General features: G+C 34.3%; 2 protein-coding genes across 4 annotated transcripts in view; one reads left to right on the forward strand and one right to left on the reverse strand.

Moving 5' to 3' along the window:
• The window catches only part of RAD50 (RAD50 double strand break repair protein), a 105673-nt gene that overhangs the window by 36102 nt on the left and 50490 nt on the right, over positions 1 to 19081 (forward strand). For all 3 annotated transcript variants that reach the window (XR_010380195.1, XM_064483921.1, XM_010981305.3), the window contains 3 exons: positions 8383 to 8534; positions 14233 to 14418; positions 14733 to 14937. Coding sequence is in view for 2 of the 3 variants with exons in the window: in XM_010981305.3 (XP_010979607.1) it covers positions 8383 to 8534; positions 14233 to 14418; positions 14733 to 14937 (543 nt within the window). In the remaining variant the exon portion in view is untranslated. The remainder of the gene's footprint in view (positions 1 to 8382; positions 8535 to 14232; positions 14419 to 14732; positions 14938 to 19081) is intronic.
• Positions 1 to 19081, reverse strand: part of KIF3A (kinesin family member 3A) — a 200546-nt gene that overhangs the window by 15707 nt on the left and 165758 nt on the right. The gene's annotated exons all lie outside the window — the stretch shown is intronic.

Below are 19081 nucleotides of genomic sequence, written 5' to 3' on the forward strand. Positions count from 1 at the left end.
CTTTCCTTGACAGGTTAGATGCTTCTATTTTGTGCTCCCAAAACACCCTATACTTCTCTTATGATGATGTTTAACGTACATTTCTCTACTCTTTTAACCTGCCTGCCTTCCATGCTTCGAAGGGAAAAAGTGTCATTTTTGAGCCAAACAACATGTGAAAACTCTAAAATGCTAAATAAATATTTATTAAACTGATGAATTATTATAAGTTAAAATTTTGCCCAAAAGTCATTAAAAGGCCAGCAAAAGATACTTATTTTTTAATTGAAGTATAGTCAGTTACAACATTTCTAATGTACACCACAGATGTTCCAGTCATGCATATACATACATATATTTATTTTCATATTCTTTTTTATAAATGATTATTACAAGATATTGAAAATGGCTCCCTGTACTATACAGAAATAACTTCTCAAAATCTTGTTTTGTATATAGTGGCTAACATTTGCAAATCTCAAACTCCCAAATTTAATCCCTCCCACTCGCTTTCCCTGGGTAACCATAAGATTGTTTACTATGTCTGTTAGTCTGTTTTGTAGATGAGCTCATTAGTGTCCTTTTTTCTTTTTTCAGATTCCACATGAGTAATATCATATGATATTTTTCTTTTTGTTTCTGGCTTACTTTACTTATGATGATGAACTTGAGGTCCATCCATGCTGCTGCAAATGGCATTATTTTATTCTTTTTTATGGCTGAGTATTATTCCATTGTAGAAATATTCCACAACTTCTTTATCCAGTTATCTGTTGATGGACATTTAGACATTTAGGTTGTTTCCATGTCTTGGCTATTGTAAACAGTGCTGCTATGAACATTGGGGTGCATATAACTTTTGAATTAAGGTTCCCTCCAGATATATACCCAGGATTGGGATCACTGGATCATATGGTAGGTCTATTTTTAATTTTTTGAGGAATCTCCATGTTGTTTTGCATATGGCTGCACCAAACTACATTCCTATGAACACTGTAGGAGGGTTCCCTTTTCTCCACACCTTCTCCAGCATGTATTGCTCATGGACTTTTTGATGTTGGCCATTCTGACTAGTGTGAGGTGATACCTCATTGTAGTTTTGATTTGCATTTCTGTGAGAATTAGCAATATTGAGCATTTTTTCATGTGACTATTGGCCAATTTTGTCTTCATTGGAGAATTGTTTGTTTAGGTCTTGTGCCCATTTTTGGATTGGGTTGTTTGTTTTTTTGTTAAGTTGTATGAGCTGTTTATATATTCTGGAAATTAAACTTTTGTCAGTTGTATCATTTGTAAATATTTTCCCCCATTCTGTAGGTTGTCATTTTATTTTGCTTATGGTCTCCTTTGCTGTGCAAAAGCTTATAAGTTTAATTAGGTCCCATTTGTTAATTTTTGCTTTTATTTCTATTGCCTGGATAGACTGTCCTAGGGAGAACATTGCTAAGATTTATGTCGGATAATGTTTTGCCTATGTTTTCTTCTAGGAGGTTTATAGTGTCTTGCCTTATATTTAAGTTTTCAAGCCATTTTGGGTTTATTTTTGTATATGGTGTGAGGGAGTGTTCTAACTTCATTGATTTACATGCTGCGGTCCAGTTTTCCCAACACCACTTGCTAAAGAGACTGTCTTTTCTCCATTTTTGCCTCCTTTGTCAAAGATTAATTGACCATAGGTGTCTGGGTTTATTTCTGGGCTCTCTATTCTGTTCCATTGATCCATATGTCTGTTTTTATGCCAGTACCATGCTGTTTTGATTACTGTAGCTCTGTAGTATTGTCTGAATTCTAGGCAGGTTATTCCTCCAGCTTCATTCTTTTTCTTCAATATTGCTTTGGCAATTCTGGATCGTTTGTGATTTCATGTAAATTTTAGTGTTATTTATTCTAGTTCTGTGAAAAATATCCTGGGTAATTTGATAGGGGTCTCATTAAATCTGTAGATTGCCTTGGGCAGTATGGCCATTTTAACAATATTGATTCTTCCAATCCAAGAGCATGGGATATCTTTCCATTTCTTTAAGTCATCTTTAATTTCCTTAATGAATATTTTGTGGTTCTCCATGTATAAGTCTTTCACCCCCTTGGTCATATTTATTCCTAAGTATTTTATTGTTTTGGATGTGATTTTGGATGATATTTTAAAAGGGATTGTTTCTTTCTTTTCCTCCTGTTTTGTTCTTAGTGTAAAGAAATGCAACTGATTTCTGTATGTTAATCTTGTATCCTGCTACCTTGCCAAATTCTTTTATCGGCTCTAGTAGTTTTTGTATGGAGCCTTTAGGGTTTTCTATATATAGTATGTTACAGTGACAATTTTACCTCTTCTCTTCCAATTTGAATCCCTTTTATTTCTTTTTCTTGCCTGATTGCTGTGGCTAGGACTTCCAAGATTATGTTGAATAGAAGTGGTGAGAGTGGGCATCCTTGTCTTGTTCCAGATTTTAGTGGGAAGGCTTTCAGTTTTTCACAGTTGAATATTATGCTGGCTGTGGGCTTGTCATAAATAGCTTTTATTATGTTCAGATATGTTCCCTCTGTACCCACTTTGGTAAGAGTTTTTGTCATAAATGGGAGTTGCATTTTATGAAATGCTTTTTCTGCATCTGTTGAGATGATCATGTGATTTTTGTGCTTTCTTTTGTTGATGTGGTGTATCACATTGATTGACTGCGTATGTTGAACCACCCTAGTGTCCCTGGGATGAATCCAACTTGATCATGGTGTATCATCTTTTTTATGTGTTGTTGGATTCTGTTTGCTAATATTTTGTTGAGAATTTTTGTATCTATATTCATCAATGATATTGGCCTATAATTTTCTTTTTTGGTAGTGTCATTGTCTGGTATTGGTATCAAGATTATGGTGGCTTCATGGAATGAGTCTGGGAGTATTCTCTCCTCTTCAATCTTTTGGAAGAGCATGAGAAGGATCGGTATGAGCTCTTCTCTGTGTGTTGGTAGATTTCCCCAGTGAAGCCATCTGGTCCTGGACTTTCATTTGCAGGGATGTTTTTTATTGCTGATTCTATTTTACTCCTAGTGATTGGTCTGTTCAAATGATCTATTTCTTCTTGATTCAGTTTTAGTGTGCTGTATGTTTCTAGAAACGTGTCCATTTTTTCTAAGTTGTCCAATTTATTGCCAGATGGTTGTTCATAGTATTCTCTTATGATACTGTGTATCTGTGGTATTGGTTATAATTTCTCCATTTTCATTTCTTATTTTGTTTATTTGTGTCCTCTCTCTTTTCTTCCTGGAGAGCCTGGCCTGAGGTTTGGCAGTTTTGTTTATTCTTTCAAAAATAACCAGCTCTTTGTTTGATTGATTTTTTCCTATGTTTTAATCTCTGTTTTATTTATTTTCTCCCTGATCTTTATTATTTCCTTCCTTCTGCTGACTTTAGGTTTTGTTTGCTCTTCTTTTTCTAATTCTTTTGGGTGGTAGTGTAGGTTGTTTACTTGAGATTCTTCTTATTTTTTTAGGAAGGTCTGTATCGCTGTGAACTTCCCTCTTAGGACTGCTTTTGCTGCATCCCATAGATTTTGTGTGATTGTGTTTTCATTGTCATTTGTCTCAAAGTATTTTTTAATTTCTTCTTTGGTTTCATCACTGACCCATTGTTTTTTCAGTAGCATGTTGTTTAATCTCATGCTTTCAGTTTTTTTCTCATTTGTTTTTCTGTGGTTGATTTCTAGTTTCATGACATTGTTGTCAGAAAAGATGCTTGAAATAATTTCTATCCTCTTAAATTTATGGAGGCCTCTTTTGTGTCTAAGTATATCATCTATCCTAGAGAATGTTCCACGAGCACTTGAAAATAATATATATTCAGTTTTGGGGGGGTGCAGTGTCATAAAAATATCAACCGAGTCCAACTCTTCTATTGTGTCGTTTAGTATCTCTGTTGCCTTATTGATGTTAATGGGGTGTTAAAGTCTCCTACTATGATTGTGTTCCCATTAAATTCCCCCTTTATGTCTGTTAGTATTTGCTTTATGTATTTAGGTGTTCCTATGTTGGGTGCATAAATGTTAACAAGTGTAATATCCTCATCGTGTATTGCTCCTTTGTTCATTATATAGTGTCCTTCTTTATGGCCTTTGTTTTAAACTCTATTTTGTCTGAAATCAGTATTGCTGCTCTTGCTTTCTTGTTTCCATTTGCCTGAAATATTTTTTTCGGTCCTCTCACTTTCAGTCTATGTGTCTCCTTCCCCCTAAAGTGGATCTCTTTTATGCAGCATATTGTAGGTTCTTGTTCTATATGTCTTTTGATTGGAGCACTTAGTCCATTGACATTTACGGTAGTTGTTGATAGATGTGTGTTTATTGCCATTTTGTACTTTGTTTTCCAGTTGATTTGGTATTTCTTCTTTGTTCCTTTCTTTTCCTTTTTGTTTTTCTTTTTGTGGTTTGATAATTTTCTTTTGTATTAGCCTGGTTTCTTTTTGGTTTTTGTGACTGTTGTGTGCTTTTGATTTGTGGTTACCCTGTTTTTCAAGTGTGTTAACCCATTACTGTATCTGTTTGCTTTAGACTGGTAGTCATGTAGGCTCAAACACATCCTAGAAAGAACAAAGAAAAAAAGAGAGAGAGAGAGAGAAATCTATATTTCTTGCTCCCCTCTTCCACTTTTATGATTTTGATGTTTTTTTTTACATCTTCCTATTTATTCTTTTGCAACTCATTGTAGTTATTGCATTTCCAATTATGATTTTCTCATTTCTATGGCATCCTGCTTCTTTTCTATTTAGAGTAGACCTTTCAATATTTGTTTTGTCATAGATTTAGTATTGCTGAATTCTTTCAGTTTTTGCTTGTCTGTGAAATTCTTTATCCCTCCTTCTATTCTAAAGGATAGTCTGTCTGGATAGAGTGTTCTAGGTTATAGCTTTTTCTCATTCAGGACTTTGGATATATCTTGTCACTCTCTTCTGACCTGCAATGTTTGTGTTGAGAAATGAGCTGAAAGCCTTATGGGGATTCCCTTGTAATTATCTTTGTTTTTCTCTTGCTGCCTTTAAAATCACTTCTTTATATTTATGTGCTACTGAATTCAGTTGCTAGTTAATTTGGGGAAATGTTTTGCATCTGTATTCACAGGGATATTGGTCTTTCATTGGCTTTTCTGTAGTTTCCTTATCTGGCTTTGGTATGATGATAATACTGGCCTATCTAAGAGAAATAGGCACTCAGGTTTTATCTTTTAAGTCTCTATCACATTTTTGGCTTTTGTACAGTGAACCAGTCAGGTAGATAATATTATATATATATTTTTTCATTCAGATATTAGAAAACAAGTGAAACTGCTTTATGTCTATTTATCAAGTGATTCTCCTCTCTCTTTTTAAAAGTCTCTGTGTACAACTACTCTCAGTCATCAAGACTCACAGATAGGTGTTCTCTGTCAGCTTAATGACTATCCACAAAGCTTCTTCTATTGAATCTAGCCATTTCCTCCATCATTGAATATACAGTAAGAACATCCTTATTGCTTCAGCCACTCTTATATCCCAGAAATCTCATTTTAACATTTCAAAAGTTAAATCTTTTAAGATCACCCTTTATTGTACCTTCTCTGTTTTGTTTCAAAACTTACAGTTACTGTAAAGATTTATATTTGGGTAAAATATTTAACATATATATGCTTTTCCCATGTGTTACTGTACCTCTTTTAGAGTTTTAAATTTTAATTTGAAGTAAAATTTCAATTGAAGTTAAATTTTAAAAAATCACTTCTTTATCTTTAACTGTGAATGTCTTAATTATAATATGTCTTGGTGAAGTCTGTTTGGGTTCTTCTTGGTGGGGACCCTCTGTGCTTCCTGTACTTAGATATCTGATTCCTTCTTTTCAGTCATCATTTCTTCAAATACCTTTTCAACCCCCTTTTCTCTTTCTTCTCCTTCTGGGACCCCAATCATAGATTGGCACACTTTATATTATCCCATAGGTCCCTTATATTGCTTTTATTAGTTTTCACTTGCTTTTCTGTCTGTTGTTCTGATTGGGTGATTTCTGTTATCCTGTCTTCTAAGTCACTTACTCGTCCTTCTGTATTATCTAGTATGCTTTTTACTGCCTTTAGCTCAGCTCTTATCTCAGCTGTTGAGTTTTCTGTTTTTAATAGTTTTCAGCAAATGGAGTATAATATGCAGCATAATTGTGTTTATGCAGCTTTAATGTATTCAGCTTCTTGGGTCTTTTTTATAATTTTATTTGTCTGTTGAGATCATTTCACACATTATGGCCATCTTTTCCTTTAAATTCTTGAACTTATGTGTCATAGCTTTTTTTTTTTTTTAACATTTTTTATTGATTTATAATCATTTTACAGTTTGTGTCAAATTCCAGTATAGAGCACAATTTTTCAGTTATACATAAACATATATATATTCATTGTCACATTTTCTCTGTGAGCTACCATAAGATCTTGTGTATATTTCCCTGTGCTGTACAGTATAATCTTGTTTATCTGTTCTACAATTTTGAAATCCCACCTATCCCTTCCCACCCTCTGCCCCCTTGGCAACCATAAGTTTGTATTCTATGTCTATGAGTCTATTGTCATAGTTTTTAATATCCTTGTCTGCTAATTCCAAAATTTGTCATTCTGGATATGTTTCTATTTCTTTTTTTCCCTCCCAGTTATGGACTACAATTGCTTCTTCGTATAGCCACTAATTTTTTATTATATCCTGGACATTGAAGACACTACAGTGACAGTTTGGATTATGTTGACTTCCTTTAAAATGTGTTGGGTTTTGTTCTAGAAGGCAGTTAATTTATTGGACATTTAGCTTAATTCTGTCAAAGCTTGTTGCATGATTTGTTTGGATGGTCTTTCTGAGACCTCAGCAGAATACTGGGAATTTCCATAAGCTCTTCCTACTCTGGCATATCAGGACTCATGTCTCCAAGTACTGTGTAACCTCTAGATCCTCCATTCAGCTCACAATCCCACTCCTATACCCCAGTAGTTGTTCTCTGCTATTCCTCACTGAATCGCTTCCTGGAACACATGTAGCTTGGTATTTGTCCAAAGACTCAAGAGTTCCCAGATTTTTGGTGCCCCATCTCTGCACAGCAACCCCACTCCTGTACCCTGAATCAATTTACAATTTACAACCACCTCAGCATAACCAAACTTCTTTCTTTGTTTCATCTGCCAAGTGATTGCTATTCTCTGTTGGGCTCTAATTCCATGAGTTGAAGTTTTCAGAATGTCCCTAGGTAGCTAGAATGAGTGCAGTCACCTCATATTATTTCTCTTTTCTCAAAGATCACAGTCCTGCACCATCTGTTGTCCAGTACCTGAAAAGAGTTGATAGCTATCATAGTAATAATTCATTCATGTGAGAAACTTTAATAGAGATGCTAAAACTAGTGGAGGAAAAGCTTGGTGAGGTGTGAGACATTTACATGGTCTCAATGTCTCTCTCATTCCCAAGTATTTATTAATAGCAAAGTAGAGAAAATAACTTTAAGGTGGAGAAGCCTTTCAGGTAACACCTTTACCAAGAAATTGAAAGTAACATCCTCAGTAACGAGGTAAACTGAATCATCTAATAAGATGTAGTGTAAGGAACACATCATCACTTCTGTTAATATTCCTGCCAAAGATGCATAATCTGATTTTAGTCATGAAGAACTGTTAGATAGACCGAAATTTTGGGAGATACTCTAAAATAATGTTCTGCATTTTTTTTGAGTTACCAGTCATGAAAGTCAGGGAAAATCTGAGAAACAATTCCAGAATGAAAAAAAAAAACAAACCTAAAGAGACATAACGACAATGAGTAATTTTAAACTGGATCCTTTTGCCATAAAGAACATATTGGAATAATTGGCAAAATTGAATGGGATCTCAGGACCACATGGTAGTAATATATCTTACTCTCATTTTCCAGGTTTTTATGGTTGAAAATGTCCTTGTTTTGTAGGAAATGCTGGTGTTGGAACATCAATGTCAGCAACTTAACTCTCAAGTAGTTTGGGTGAAAAAGTCACAAGATATATATATATATATATACACACACACACACACATACACACACACACTATATTTCTGTTATTCTTTAAGCTTGTGATTATTTAAAAAATATTTTGAAAAACACTTTTGGTATTTAAAAAGATAAAATTTATTTATTTGAAAAAATCTATATACCTGATCTAATGATGCTGAATAATGAAGGTAGATAATATAACAAAGTTCTAGTAAATGAAGCAATATTCCTTTCCTCCTATATTTTGAATATCATGTAAAAAATGTCATTCATTTTGATTTTGGATAAATTTTTCTCTTTTCCTCATTTTTGATAGATATGATTGCTTATATCTTTTCTTTCAGAACTAATATTCTGATACTTATTAAGATAGAATTTTTCTCTTAACCTTCAAAGGTTGCTCAAGAAACGGATGTTAGAGCTCAGATTCGTCTGCAGTTTCGTGATGTGAATGGAGAACTTGTAGCTGTGCAGAGATCTATGGTGTGTACTCAGAAAAGCAAAAAGACAGAATTTAAAACCCTAGAAGGAGTCATTACTAGAACAAAGTAAGTAAATTTGAATATCTGTTCATTTTTTATCTTTTAGGTCTATAAGACTTTATTTATCCCTACTATTTTATGAGAGCTTACCAATTTTTAATTCAGTATATATATATGTATTCATATATTCAGTATACACATGTATATATATTATTCAGTATATAGGTATGTATATATAATATATAATATATACATGTACATATATACATATATTTTCAAATTCTTTTCCATTATAGCTTATTACAAGAAATTGAATATAGTTCCCTGTGCTATATACAGTGGGTCCTTGTTTTTTATCTATTTTATGTATAGTAATGTGGATCTTTTAATCCCAAACTCCTAATTTATCCCTCCCTCCTTTTCTTCTCTGGTAACCCAAGTTTGTTTTCTATGTCTGTGAATCTATTTCTGGTTTGCGAATAAAATTTGTATGTATTTTTAGATTCCACATATAAGTGATATTAGTGCTACTTGTTTTTCTCCATCCATGTTGCTGCAACTGGCATTATTTCATTCTTTTTTATGGCTGAGTAATAACACCCCCCCCCCCACACACACACACCCCAACCACACGTTGAGCCACTGATCTGTCGATGAACATCTAGGTTGTTTCCATGTCTTTTCAGATTATAGTTTTCCCTGGATATATGTCCAGGGAGTGGGATTGCTGGATTACATGGTAAGTCTATTTTTAGTTTTTTAAGGCACCTCTATACTGTTCTCCTTAGTGGTTACCCTGATTTACATTCCCACCAACAGTGTAGGAGGGTTCCTTTTTCTCCACACCCTCTCTGGCATTTATTTGTAGAGTTTTTAATTATGGCCATTCTGACTGGTATGAGGTGATAACCTCATTGTAATTTTGATTTCCACTTCTCTTATAATTAGTGATATTGAGCATCTTTTAATGTGCCTATTAGCCATCTGTACGTCTTTTTTTGACAAATGTCGATTTAGTCTTCTGCCCATTTTTTGATGGGGTTGTTGGTTTTTTTGTTACTAAGTTGTATTAGCTATTTGTATATTTTGGAAAATAAGCCCTTGTCAGTTGCATCATATGTAAATATTTTCTCTGAGTCTGTAGGTTGCCTTTTCTTTTTTTTATAAGGTTTCATTTGCTCTGTAAAATCTTGTTTGATTAGGCCCCATTTGTTTATTTTTGCTTTTATTTCTATTGCCTTCGGAGACTGGCCTAAGAAAACATTGGTATGATTTATGTCAGAGAATGTTTTGCCTATGTCCTTTTCTAGAAGTTTTATAGTGTCATTTCTTATATTTAAGTCTTTAAGCCATTTTGAGTTTATTTTGAATATGGTGTGAGGGATTGTTCTCACTTCATTGATTTACATGTGGCTGTCCAGCTTTCCCAACAACACTTGCTGAAGAGACTTTTTCTCCATTGTATATTCTTGCCTCCTTTGTCAAAGATTAATTGACCTTAGGTATGTGGGTTTATTTCTGGATTTTCTGTCCAGTTCCATTGATTTATGTGTATGTTTTTTGTACCAGTACCATACTGTTTTGATTACTGAAGGAGAGCTTTTTTTTTTTACCTTTTTTTATTGAGTTATAGTCATTTTACAATGTTATGTCAAATTCCAGTGTAGAGCACAACTTTTCAGTTATACATGAACATACATATATTCATTGTCACATTTTTTTCCACTGTGAGCTACCACAAGATCTTGTATATATTTCCCTGTGCTATACAGTATAATCTTGTTTATCTATTCTGCATATAACTGTCAGTATCTACAAATTTTGAAATCCCAGTCTGAAGGAGAGCTTATTAATTTTTTAACAGACTTTATTTTTAGAGCAGTTTTAGTTTCTCAGCAAAACTGAGCAGAAAGCAAAGTTCTGCCACGCTTCTACGCCTGCACAACCTCATCCACTGTCAACATTTAACTTTTTATTTGATACTCTTTATCAGTTAAGCAGAATGATCCCATTAAAGATGTAGTGATATTGTTGGATTCCTTTGAGTAATTTTTGTATAGTTGCTTAATTAAAGGTGCATACTCACTCAAAGATAGATTGAATGAATGAAAAATGCTAGTATCATGTCTATAGGGATCCATGAGATGAAAAGCAGACAGGAAAGAGTAATAGTTTGTTCCTTTCAACTGTTGTCATTCTGTTAGAGGCAATTAGCATCTTGTAATGGGTACGGATATTGAAATTAGGCTGCCCTGGATTCAAGGCTTTATCCCTGTAGAGTAAATTGCTTTCCTTACACCTTACCCCTCCCTTTCACTTACGTATTTAGTTGTCAAACTAATTAAATAATTTATGTAACCAATACTGTTCTGTATCTGTTGTGTGCTAGAGGCACTATACTAGCTACTGGATTCTCAAACAGGTTCTTTTACTGGCTTTTGAACACACTCAGGTCTCTCCCACAGCCGCAGATTTCATTTTATTCCTGTTACTGTCTCCGTCTTCCCCTTTTTAGCCCGTCCTCTTAAAAGAGTTGTTGATACTCTCTGTCTCTATTTGTTCACTTCCTTCTGACTCCTACTTTGTCCATATTTTTCTACTGAAACATCTCCAACTAAGGTCACAGATAACCTCTGTATTAATTAGGATAATGCTATTGCTATACAAAATAGACCTCATAGAAAGCCCTTTTTTTTAAATTTGTAAAATAAGAGTTCATTATCACTGTATATAGCTTAGTAGGATGTTATAAGGATTCATCTAATGCATATAAAATGCTGAATATGTCATAAGTTCTCATGTATTGGTATGATTGCTATAACATATCACAAACTTAGATGCTTAAAACAATACAAATTTATTATCTTACAGTTCTGTAGTTTAGAAGTCCAAATTGGGTCTCATTGGCTTAAAATCAAGATGTTGGCAGGGCTTTGATCCTTCCTGGAGGCTCTGGGAGAAAATCTGTTTCCTTGCCCTTTCCATCTTCTCGAGGCTACCTGTATCCCTTGGATCGTGGTCTTTTTCCTGCGTCTTGAAAGCCAGCAACAGTAGACAGAGTTCTCATATCACATCATTCTGACCTCTTCTGCCTCCCTGTTCCATATTTAAGGACTCTTGTGATTGCCTTGGCCCCACCCAGAAGTCCAGGATATTCTCCATTTAAAGTCAAATGATATTGTGGAATACTACTCAGCAATAAAAAATGCTCTGTTGATACAGCAGCATGGATAAATCTCAAAGAAAGAAGCCAGACAAAATAGAGTGCATACTAATTCCATTTGTATAAAATTCTAGAAAATACATATTAATCTATAGTGACAGAAAGATCAGTGGTTGGCTGAGGGTAGGGTTAGTGGTAGAGGAAGAGCAGGATCACACAGGGACACAGTGACTATGTTGGAAATCATGAATATGTTCATTGTTTTTACCATGGTGATGTCATGATTATATGAATATACCAAAACTCATATCCATATGTCAAAAATACAGTACAATTTTAGTATGTAAAGTTTATGTCATTTTAAAATATTAACAATGTTTAAAGTTGTGAAATATACATAATAAATTTTTTTAAATAAATAAAGTCAGATGAGAAGCAGCATTAATTCTATCTGTGGTCTTAATCCCCACTTGCCACATAACCAAACACGTTCTCAAAATCCAGGGATTAGGATATCATTATCTTTGGAGGGTCATTGTTCCATGTACAACTCAGTAAATAGTAGCTATCTGATCACTTCTTACTTGAAAATTTTTTTCTAGACTATCATTACATGGCACAACATTGTTGCCTATTTCCTTCCCACACAGCCATGTCCTACCCAGCCAAAAAATATTGGAGTTCCACAGGCTCAATCCTAGATCCTCTCCTGTTTTTGCTTGGTACTCTCTTCCTAGACAAGCTCATTCACTTTCATTGCTTGAATTACCATGTATTTGTAGATGACTCATGGATTTATGTCTCTCGACCAGACTTCAGTTTCCAGACCTGTGTACCCAACTGTCTCTTATTTTCTGCCAGTTCTTTCAAAGATACCTCAGTTTCAGCATATTCAAAACCAAGCTCATGATCCTTTTCCCCTGACTCTCCTTTAGAAAACCTCCCACAGCTCGTTCCTCTTGCACTTCTCTTCCTCAGTGAATGACACTACCATCCATCCATTAACACAAGCCAAGAACCTGTCTGTCTTGACACCTTCCTTGCCTTCTATATTTAGTCCATTACCAAGTCCTATGGATTTAGCCCAGATGGCTCTTGAGTCTGTTTCTCTCCATCTCTGTGACAACCATTCTGGTTCAAGCTACCATCATCTTTCCCTGGTCTAATGTGATAACCTCCTAGTATATCAATGTCCATAATACCCCCCTACAAAACAGTCTGAATACCTTCAGTGTAATGTTTTCATGATAGATATAAATGACAGTAAAGACAGATATTGCCTCTGTTCACCTAATCTGGGTATTAACAGATACTAGACAGAAGATACGAAAGAAAATGGTGAATTTATCTTTCTGAAGAAAGATAACTGAGAGATGTCTTAGAATCCGAGGTCAGGCCTGGCCCTGGGTATGGTGAAGTAGGGAACTCATTTAAAAGACCCTGAGATAGTTCTCTATATTGCTTTCTCAGTGTGACCCTGGAACTTGGGTCTACTAATTAAGAATCTTCCCTGGATTTGCTTGGATGGGCACTACTAAGGTTTGACTTTACACTCCTCTTAATGTGTATCTGTTACTACCCCTTATCTAAGCTACACATTCTTTAAATATTTTTATTTTTGCTTGTCTGCTGTGTATCATCATGTTTTGTTTTATTCTTTCAAGTCTCTTATTTTTAAGTTCTGGGGATTATAGACAGTTTATATTTCCTCTGTGTACTGTCTATAAATATTTTAAATTATTACATTAAAAGCCCAAATATGTTAAAAAAATTCTGGCATCTTTTCCCTACCACCTTGTTTTACATACTCCTTCATTAGTGAACTGTTGAATCATTTAAGGCATTTTTTATTATGAGAATGCCATCCACAGGGGATGAGTGAGGGGATTTTTTTTCTTTTTTTCTTTTTTTTAGGCAAGTACAGCATGAAGGATTGATTAAGCAATAAAGTAGGTACAGCTGGAGGTTATTTTACATAATTTCTTTTTTTTTCTTTTTTAATGAAGTATAGCCAGTTTGCAATGTGTCAATTTCTGGGGTACAGCGTGTTTCAGTCATACATATACATACATATATTCTTTTTCATGTTCTCTTTTATTATAGGTTATAGATGATATTGAGTATAGTTCCCTGTGCTGTACAGTATATATAGATATATTTTATCTATCCCATATATAGCCATTAGCATCTGTAAATCTTGAACTCTCAGTTTATTCCTTCCCTTCCCCCCCTCGTAACCATAAGTTTGTTTTCTATATCTGAGTCTGTTTGTTTTGTAAATAAGTTCATTTGTGTCTTTTTTTTTTTTGATTCCACATATGCATGATATCATATGGTATTTTTCTTTTTCTAGCTTACTTCACTTAGAATGACAGTCTCCAGTTACATCCATGTTGCAACAAATGGCTTTTTTTTTTTAATGGTTGAATGGTATTCAATTGTGTATATATGTATACAGCACAGGGAATATAACTAATATTTTATAATGACTTTAAGTGGAGTGTAATCTATTAAAAATATGTCTATGTACATTACAACTTCTTTATCCAGTCATCTGCTGATTGACATTTTACATACTTCCTTGATTTCATTTTTCTATAGGCATGGCGAAAAAGTCAGTCTCAGCTCCAAGTGTGCAGAAATTGACCGAGAGATGATAAGTTCCCTTGGGGTTTCCAAATCTGTGCTAAATAATGTCATTTTCTGTCACCAAGAAGATTCTAATTGGCCTTTAAGTGAAGGAAAGGCTTTGAAGCAAAAATTTGATGAAATTTTTTCAGCGACAAGGTTTGTAACCTTTAATTAGATTTTGTAGCCTATTAAGTTATTGAGCCGTGGTTGCAATTTGGATGCTTCTTTTATTACTTCTCATCCATGGCAACCAGTGGGCATATTTCTTTTGGTTTTCTTTCTGTGCATCTTTATTTACCTGGTTGACAGTATGTATGTAACTTTTTTACTTACTGTTATGTCACAAGTATTTTCTAAGTTATTAAAAACTCTTTGTAAATGTAATCTTAATGATTGCATTATATTCTATTATTTGAATATATTGTAATTTACTTAGGCAGAAATCTGATTTTTATTTAATGTCTTCAAAGGTACATTAAAGCCTTGGAAACACTTCGGCAGGTACGTCAGACACAAGGTCAGAAAATAAAGGAATGTCAAACAGAACTAAAATATCTGAAGCAGAATAAGGAAAAAGCTTGTGAGATTCGTGATCAGATTACTAGCAAGGAAGCCCAGTTAACATCTTCAAAGGAAATTGTCAAATCTTATGAGAATGAACTTGATTCACTGGAGGTAATTTGATTTCTTGTGTCCTAAAGAGAAGGTTACCTTTTATCATGGTAGCTCTCACCCTAAAAGCACTTTTATTTTTCTGTGAATTTGAATGGTGTATTTCTTGAAAAAATTATCAGAGACTATATTAATGTTATGGTTAATGTCTTAGGTCTGTATTAGATGGGTAGTCTTAAAGTAACTGAAAGACCTTGGATTTGACAGTAATCAAATTTGTAGCATCATATTAAATTAGTAATATTTAAGTAATTAAGTAATACTTAAATGATGTACAGGTAATGACTCAACTTTACAGTTCTGTATTCTTAAGGAGATTTTTTTTTAATTGGCAGGTCTTTCTAGGGATTTTTTTATAATTTGCGGGATGTTCTTGACATTTCACAAAATTTGGAATTGATACATAACATGTTCATATGTTTGTTAATGAGTTAGCTTTTTTCTAAATTCTATGATTTATAAGAAAGACCTTCAAACCCTTTCATTCACTTCACAAGCATTTATTTAGTGTTTCCTGTGTGCCAGGGTGTACTGGACTTGGGGCTACAGGTACAAGGAGGACTACACCACCATCCTTGTCCCTTAAGGTGTTCTTAGTCTAAATAAGAGCATTCTTAAAAATGGCTTTCCTAAAGTTTCGATTTAAGAAAAAAAAATTTTAATTAATGACTTGTTTTTTAAAACTTACCTATAAATACTGGTGTAGATCTTTGAATTTTAATCTGGAAAAACTTTGGTTTTCTTTCCCAGTGCCCATTGACATGAATGCATCTTTTAGTGAATATTTATTGTTATGTGCATAGCACTGTGCCAAGTGCTCTTGGGGATAGGGAAGCCAGAGGCTTAGACTTGTTTTTAAAGAACTTATAATCTAGTTGGAGAAACAAGGAATATCTCTCAAAAGATAGTTAGGATTACAAAGAAGTAAAGTGAAGAGCTGTCTGAATAATATAGTTTAGAGCATAGGTTCTTTAGGAGCTAAAAGATGGAGACTGTGGCACAAGTGAGAAAAGAAAAAATGGATTAATTGGATTTTATCAAAATAAAAACCTTTTGTTCTGCAAACAATACCATCAAGAAAGCAAAAAGACACCCCATAGAATGGGAGAAAATATTTGCAAGTCACAAATCTCATAAAGAACTTTTATCTGGAATATGTAAAGAACCCTTATAACTCAATTTTAAAAAGGAAACAATTTGAAAATGGGCAAAGTATCTAAATAGATATTTCTCTAGGGAAGCTATGTGTATGTGTCCAATAAGCACATGAAAAGATGCTTGACATTATTATTCATCAGGAAAATGCAAATCAAAATCACAATGAGATACCACTTCACACCCACTAGAATGGGCTGTTAAGTCAAAAAGGTAGACAATAAGTATTGATAAGGATGTGGAGAAATTGGGACCCTCATACATGCTGGTGGGAATGTTAAATGGGACAGCCATTTTGGAAAACAGTTCAGCAGTTCCTCAGAATGTTAAACATGGAGTTGCTATATGACCTAGCAATTTTACTAAATGTCTTATTCCCAATACCAATTAAAACATACATCTACACAAAAAGTTCTATAGAAATGTTCATAGCAGTGTTATTTGTAATAGCCAAAAACTGGAAATAACTCAGATGTCCATTAACTAACTGATAATAAAATGTGGCATATTCATATATGGAATATAATTCAGCTATAAGAAGGAATGAAGTTCTGATACATGGTACAATAGGCAGGAACCTCAAAACGTGCTAAGTGAAAGAAGCCAACCATAAAAGACCACATATTGTATGATTCCATTAATTTGAAATGTCCAGAATAGGCAAATCTATAGAGACAGAAAATAGATTAGCAGTTGCCTAAGGTAGTGAGTAGAGAGAAATGAATAGTGACTGCTAAGGGGCACAGGGTTTCTTTTTTGGAAGTGAAAATATAAGATTAGATTATGGGGATGTTTTCACAACGCTGTGAATATACTAAAAAATGTTGAAACAGGCGAATTGTATGGTATGGAAAAAAAGTACCAAAGTGACGGCCTTGAATAGAAATCTATCACAGGGCTTTCAATGAAAGAGTCAGAGCTGGGCTGGGCCATAAAAAGTGGAGAAGAATCAAATTAACAGACTAGAAGGCATTTTATTTTGTATTTTAAAAGTAATACATGCTCACCATGAAATTAAGGAAGAGTATTAGTTGAAAAGTAAGAGATGCTCTTCCCACTTCTCACCCTGACTTCCCACATGTATCCTACCAGCAGTTTTTTTTTTTTTCAAAAATACAATATATATGTGTATACAAATATACACATGTATATATGTATTTATTCTCATGTACAAGCTTGTTAAAATAAGATTGTGTGAGGAAGAGCCTGGTTAAGTAAGTCAGGATAGAAGTGAAAGATAAGAATTGCAGTCAGATTATAAAGAACCTAATGGATTTAGAATGTAGTTCAATAGACAAAAGAGTGACAAAGTATGTTCTATTTTAGAACAAGTTGTCATAACTGTGTTTAGTTACTGTGATAATCACCAAGGTATTGGAACACATTTTCTTAGAGGCAGCCTGGTTGTAAAGATGACAAGCACACAGAAGGTAGAAAAAGACAAGAGCTGTGAGAGCTCTGAGGAGGAAGAGAATTTTCTGTCTGAGGTAGCCAGAGAGGATTTCATAGAACTGAATTTGGGGTGTGGTTTTGTTGACCTGAAATGGATAGGTAATTAGAGACACAAGGATAGTAAAATGCAAGCTATTTTTGAATAATATCAAGGAAATCCTTATAGTTGAAATGGAGTATTTATATAGGAAATAATGTCAGAGCTAAGTGATAATACCTAGTGTTTATTGAGCAGTGCCAGGATTCTAACCAAGGCTGTAGCAAACATTGAGGTGTTTGTATAGTTCTCTATCTATATTTAATTTTGGCTAGTTCTCCAAGGGCTCAATCTTATTCTCTGTCTTCAGAGACTGGCCCAGTGTCCGGCACTTAGCAGTGGTTCAATATTTATTAAGTGAATGATTTCCAAAGTCCTTTCTTAGCTCTAAGTTATGAGGATTCTTCCTTTCAGAGAACTCAGTATAAATTTTGAGTCAAATCACCTTTCCAGCATCCATCCAGAGGACAGTGTCATTTCAGTAGGGTACTATAATTCATGCTTTTCCATTTTTACAGATTTCTTCCATCTTCAGGATCTCTCTCATAACTTACTTTATTCCCATACTACCACATCCTATCCTGAACTTAACGCACTTAGGCCTGTTTTCCTTTCTTGCCTTCAGTGGAAATTGCTTGAGAAATTTGTTTTCAAGTTCAAAAGCACCCTTTGGCCCTTACTTATTCTTCCATACATTAGTTCATGGTCCTTGTATAGATAGGCTAACTGTCTGATTCTTTTGTTTTATTTCACACTAACACCTACGCTTTAAACACGCTGCTATATTTTTTTGTTGTCTTTCTGCTTGTCTTAGCTCCTTTTAATAGGTTGTGTGCTCTGAGGATAGAGCCTGTGTTTTGCACTTTGGGATTCAAGCCAAAACACAGATGTCAAAGAGGGAATCTCCAGGATCTGGCAACTGGCTGGATTTAAGGAATGAAGCAGCTGGAGATGTCACAAAAGATTCAAGCCAAGATAATGTTAATGCCCACCGAGACATAGTCAAAGCACTGATAAACGCTCAGACATTTCTGACAAGCAGGGTACCATAACGGAGTTGTTATATTCATTGCTCTTAAGAATCAATCCAGTTCTCTTTGTTATAGCGCTTAAGATATTTTCTGAACACAGAATATCTTTTTACGAGTAATATGAATGGTCCCCTTCATTGAAGGCCACTGTGTGCCCAAGTCACTGATCAAAACACTTTAAATGTATTATGTAAGCCCTACAGTAACCCTGAGCTTTTATAGGCAAGAAAACTGAGGCACAGGTGTTCATAATGGAAGTTAAGGGTAAAGCCAGGACTTGAGCCGAGACCTCTCAGATTCCTAAGCCCATCCTTTTTCTTTTTTAAGTCAGATTTATTGACATATAATTTGCATATAGTAAAATCCATCCTTTTGAAAATGTGTGGTTTGATGAGTTTGGCCGAATGCATACAGTAGCATTACTACTTTTTTTTTTTTAAATGAATGTACTGGGGATTGAACCCAGGACTTT

This window comes from Camelus dromedarius, chromosome 3 (assembly GCF_036321535.1).
Source record: "Camelus dromedarius isolate mCamDro1 chromosome 3, mCamDro1.pat, whole genome shotgun sequence".
In the NCBI taxonomy this organism is placed as follows: domain Eukaryota; kingdom Metazoa; phylum Chordata; class Mammalia; order Artiodactyla; family Camelidae; genus Camelus; species Camelus dromedarius.